This window comes from Notothenia coriiceps, unplaced genomic scaffold (genome assembly GCF_000735185.1).
Source record: "Notothenia coriiceps isolate Sejong01 unplaced genomic scaffold, NC01 NC01_scaffold00000339, whole genome shotgun sequence".
Taxonomy (NCBI): Eukaryota; Metazoa; Chordata; class Actinopteri; order Perciformes; family Nototheniidae; genus Notothenia; species Notothenia coriiceps.
The window spans coordinates 7,439,662-7,445,422 of record NW_011333040.1 but is presented as its reverse complement, the minus strand read 5'-3'; the positions used below and the strand labels follow the sequence as shown (position 1 = coordinate 7,445,422).

The following is a 5,761-nucleotide window of genomic DNA, read 5'->3' as shown; positions in this document are numbered from 1 at the left end:
CGGCGTTCGCAAAGATCGCGGCCACTCTAGTCAATGGGTGCTATTCCACCACGTTACGGCTCAGAAGCATCCCAGAAGCGTCTCGGCGCTGGGATCAAGATAGGATTCAAGTCTATTTTCACACGACGCAAGGCGTTGCATAGCGCCGGGCAGGAAGTGGACCGGTCAGAGCATCCGGCCCATCCCCAAAATAAACACATTTTGCAGACCCTATCCATCCGTAGTCTTTCAAGTAGGAGGAGAAAGGCCAGCGTTCTCCTCCGGTTTACAGGCTCTGTGTACATTATATATATATATATAGAATAATTATGATGATGAATGAATTTGATGAAACACATCTTTGATTCATGTCGTTTATAACTGAACTATTACAATTATTATTAACTTTGTCTGCACAAAGTAGCCTGTCCAGGAAATATGCCCAAATCAACAAAAACTGCGAGCCGGCAGGCAAGACGCTCCGCTTCTGAAACGCGCCCGGTGGGGTTTGACGCTGTAAGAGGTCGGAACAAATCCGCGGCGCAGACGGACCCGGTGGAATCCCGGGGTTAGGCTGCACGATTATTACTAATATTATTATTTAATATATTTATTATTATAATGTGGACAAAACGAATATAATGTCCAGACAAGATTTTATTCATTTTAAGTTTCAGCCTTGATCGTGTTAAATGTATTTTTTTTTCTCAAAAGGACTAGTCTAAATAATCTGCAGAAAAGTAAAAAATGAACATAATTATTTTTCTTTTTCTTTATCTTATATACTTTTCGTTATTTGATAAATAAAAAAAAATTGTGCTTTTTGGTTGTACATGTTAAATAATCTCAATAAAAATGTGATCACAAAAAATAAATTAACATAATTCTTAATTGCAGATCTAACACAGTGTAATATTAACTCCCGTACCGCTCTGAGGTCCTCGATGCGTTTAGTGAGCGGTGCTGAGAGTCCGCTGGGCAGAGGGGGGGGCGCCATGACCCCCTGACCCCCCCTGCCCCCTGCGGTTTTGAGCCCGAAGGCCCCGTTCTCCGCCCCCTGCAGGGGGCTATGCTGCGGGGAGTCCAGCATCTCGAAGTCCAGTTCGCCCATCATGTCCTGCAGGATGTCGTTATTGGTCGATCCGAGCATTGACATCATGGCGGGGTCGGAGGTCAGGTCTGTAATGTTGCAATCGGCCGCCCCGGAGACTTTAGCCTGGGTGTTGATCAGCGCGGTGCTGTTGTTGCCGGCGGCGACGGCGACGACGACGGGAGCTTTGGCGTTGGCTCGAGCCAGCGCGTGGGCGGTGAAGTTCTTCTTCCTCATCTCCTCCTTCTCCCGGGTGAAGCGGCGCAGCATGTTGGCCAGGTGTATGGAGTCCTTCATCAGCTTCTTCCTCTTCTTCTTCTCCGGGCGGTGCACGTTCAGGGAAACTCTGCCGGGGACAGGGGACACAAAGAGAGACGTTTAATGGACCATTGTTTAATGGAGTGGTGGTGCAGGAATAAGTCATAAAACCCAGAAATGAGTCCTTTGTTTAGCCCAGCCTTAAAGTCATGTTTGTTTGTTTTTTTATTGTTTTTTGGTTTTGGTGTTGACATGAAGTCATGTGACCATGCCGTAGTTCCTTTATAGCCCAACATTAGCCGCCTTTAGCTTAGCGGTGGTGACGGGAAGTTTAGATATTATGTGAATGCCTCAGAGCCTAATATGAAAACACTGAAGAAACCTCACCCAGCCTTTGGTACTTTATTCTTTCTGGGTTTCTTTTCCTCCAGAATACCACCATCTTGCTTTTTCCGACGCTTCTTTATCACCCGCTCCTCGCCGTCTTTCATCTTCTGCAAACAGGTGCAGACAGTGTGGTTTTATGGTCTAACAGTCACTTTAGGTACAGTAAGAACCCCATCAGGAAACTGACATATGTGTATACTTGACTCAATGCACGTACCTTGAAGCGGTTATCTTCTGTGCCGCCGTTTTCACCCTCCGAGTCTGAAGCCGCTCTGAACTGCAGCGTGCCGGTGTTGATGTAGAAACCTCCGTGTTTCGTGGTTAAAGAGGCCGGCACCAGCTCATCATACTGAGGAGGGGAGGAAAACATGATTACTGTTAGTCTTATTCTTCTACTGCGCCTGCGTTTTAACACTGCTTGGAATAACAACCATTTCCCAAAGTCCATTCGACCGTATACTCAACGGTATGATCTTTAAACCAATGCCAAAAGAAATGTTAAAACTAAACTAAAAGTAATACTAGATTGTAAAAATACTCAAGTGTTGGATTACAAATATACTTAAGTACTTTATTCTCATTTCAGAATCATCTCAATTCAATTCCCAAATCGCATTTTAAGAAGACTGTTTCTACATTGAATCTTAACTCAGAGGAAAAAAAGCTTTTCTCGAAGATTTGAAACGTTTTTCTTTGTTTTCTGACGTCTGCGATTTCCCCAATGAGTAAAACAATTATCCGCTTTGGGACAATAACGTCTTTTACCTCCGAATTTTTTTTAACAACTTAGTTTGGTTTGCTTATTTTGTCGCTCATAAAACAGTGTTTGAGTGAACTCACAGCCTCTGAGTTGTCGATGAAGGGGTCAGTGTCATCGTATCCAAAGCCGATGTCGATGAGATCCTGCATCCGGTCTTTCTTCTTCTTCTTTGGGACACCACCCTGCAAACAGCGGGATAATATTTAAAGAAAACATTTACAAGGACATATTAGACATTCCTTGGTTTGTCATCCACACAGTTCAAACTGGGCTAACTTGTTTCTGGGTTCTTTGGGGGAAACTTCTGAAGCAATTGGAGTCAGGACTCAGAGAGACACGAGGAGAGCTAGAGCTTTGATGGCAAACACTGACGGTTTACTTGGAGCTTTGGCCGGAGAATTCACAAGACAAGTCACGAGTTGACCATACGGATGAGATGCCACAATCAATTCTGAAGAACTCTTTCTGCAGCTCGAGGTTTAAACTAGTTCGGAGTGTAATAATCAACATTCTTTATCAGCGAGACTAAACAAATATGGACCCTGAATCTAACTAGAGCTGTCGTCCATAGAAAATAATGTGCGTCGGGGAACCTTCGTCCCTGAACAGTAAAACTACCTCATGGCGGCTTGTGCTCGGTCATAGACTGGCAACAACAATGCGCCCAAGCTGCTCCTCCTTAAGAGAGAGAGCAGCAATACCCAAGGCTGTAGACCTATGCGACGGGAAAGGAGACAGTGAGAGGAGAAAACGATAAACTGTGTCAAAGGTTGAATACTTAAGCAAATTATTCCCCAACAGGTTTCAGGACTCGTTCCTGCACCACTGAGGCTCCATCACTCACGTATTTGTTCTCAAACTTCTTGGCCATCGCCTCCACTTCTCGTCTCTCTCTGTTGTCGTCAGCAAACGGGTCGCTGGGGTCCAGCGGGGGTGCGAGGCCTTTAGGGATCTTTGAACCTTGAGGCTTTACCTGAGGAGAAAAAAGACATAAGCAAAGGGATGAAATGGGGGTAACGGGCATTTTACGTTTCCCTTTTTAAAGTGCTTATTCGCAAATGAACATGTCCAACGTTCACAATAAATACATACGGACCATGATAATAACAGTTATTCACCGGGTCCCTGCACATCTCAATATATCTCAGTGTGCAATATACACTTTTTGGCAATTTATTATTGTCACCATCTACTACTCTGTGAAATAACAGTTTAATGTGCAATATAAATATTTTATTTGTTCCTTTTTCTGCACTGTACATCTCCACAAAAAGGATGACTGCCTTATCAAAAGCACTCTTGCACACTTAACAGTAAATATATAAAGAGTGTGACATCTAAATGCATCTGGGAGTGCAATAAACTTTATTCGCAATGTTTACTTTTTTAAATGTATTATTGTTATCACTATCTGCCAGACTGTAACACCACTGTTCTGTTATAAAAAAAGATATGTGCAATATTTGCAATGCTACTTCACTAAATGGATATGTTTAATTACTTTTATATTGCTAATACTTCCTGTGAAATGTGTACTTCAGAATCAGAGTACTATTTGTCAAATATAATAAATGAGTGTGATAGCAGCCAGATAACAGTAGTGAAAGTATATATTGCACAGTTATTACAGACTGTATTACAGTAGTTGAATAGACTAAACAAGAGATAGCAGCCAGTTATAATAATACAACAAAATATTTTATAAAAGTGTTATTACATGTTAGTCTACTCATTTTATGTGCATTTCGCAACATTCTCTTGAACTATTTTATTTATATTCTGTTATTTCTTGCACTATTTTTGATTGGTTTTATGTCTTATATATAATTACATTTCATTGTTAAAGAAGCTTGGGACTTCAGTTTTTCGTGCTGTGCATATGACAATAAAGCCTTTGCATCTTCAACTTTCTACTTTTACTTAAGTGCAAGATCTGAGTACTTCTTCCCCCTCTGCTCACAGCATCCCTGGGCAAGTGCTGCCGGGTTTAGCCCCCCTTGAAGCCACAATGGAGCCTCCACTGACCTGAGGCTGAGGCTGAGTCTGAGGCTGCGATGAGTTGACCAGTTCTCCGTAGTTGAACTCTGATGAAGCCCGGTCACTGGGCTCAGCCAGCGGGAGGAGCAGCCGCACAGATGGCTTCACCTCCCCGGTGACTCCCTCCCCTCCTGTCGGTGTCACATTCCCGAACGGAGCTCCTCCACTTCCACCTCCATCTCCTGAGCCGACAACAGAACCACCTCCACCTCCATCTTTCCCACAAGTCACCTCGGCGGCCTCATCTTCTCGGCGGCGCTTTTTGCTGGACTCCTGCTGGGGGGTCGGAACCACCGGCGAGGTGTTGAAGGACGAGATAGTGACGAACGGTACTTTCCTCGGTTCTGCCATTTGACGCTCTTTAACGGAACCGGGTCACGTAAAGTCACGCAAACCGGGAAACCTGGAGACGGTCGTCAAGAAGAAGAAGAAAGCTAGTTGCTATGCTAGCTTAGCTTCCCTTTAGAATGAGTGGTTGAAGCAACACAGTTACTTTTATATCCTTTTAGCCCGTGTTAATCCATAAAGTAGTATCCCTGGCAGAGCCCCCGTCTCCTAAGAGGGACTTAAACTGTGAGAAAAGGCAGTTTTAAACGCTTCCATGGAACTGGAGGTTGGCTACCGCAAGGAGGATTCTGTAGTAGCCATCTTGATCATTATTATCATTATTCAGCGGCTGGGCGGTGCGTAACAGCGATTGACCAATAGTGGAGCGGGAACAGCGTTTGACCAATAGGAGAGCAAGAACACGCCCACCTGCCAGATACGCGCCAACGTCTCCTTTTACTTTTAGCCCGTGTTAATCCATAAAGTAGATAGACGATGCAACTCTTTTATTAACTTTAAAGGTGATGATTTGAGACAAATATTGATACAACTAAGTGAATGTATACTCTGTATATGTACCCCTGATGTCAATGTTTTGTTTGCTAAAATAAATGTATGTTGGCTTCCGACCGCCCCTAGACGACTGAAACGTGAGACCTGGCGGGCTACCACTTCCTCCTTTCAGGGCCTGTCAAATTGAGAGGACAGGTCCTTTGGGATGTTGATTTTCTTCATCTCCTCCACAAACGGTGTTGGGTCCTCAAAGACTTCTTCAAAAACCAGCCTCATCAGCTCACCCACGTACACTGAAAAATATAACATTCATATAATAATTTATTATTTGTATTCACTAATTGAATGTATACTCTGTATATGTACCTATATACCCCTGATGTCAATGTTTTGTTTGTTTATAATATAAA

General features: G+C 43.5%; 1 protein-coding gene across 1 annotated transcript; it reads right to left on the bottom strand.

Annotated features, from left to right (window-relative positions):
- Positions 1-700: 700 nt before the first annotated feature.
- LOC104950445 (ubinuclein-2-like) lies at positions 701-5,761 on the bottom strand. The gene is made up of 7 exons (XM_010776978.1): positions 4,500-5,761; positions 3,319-3,447; positions 2,555-2,656; positions 1,932-2,063; positions 1,715-1,821; positions 800-1,415; positions 701-709 (listed from the first exon to the last, which is right to left on the bottom strand). The coding sequence occupies exons 1-7, from the start codon at positions 4,860-4,862 to the stop codon at positions 701-703; spliced, it is 1,458 nt and encodes a 485-aa protein (XP_010775280.1). The 5' UTR covers positions 4,863-5,761.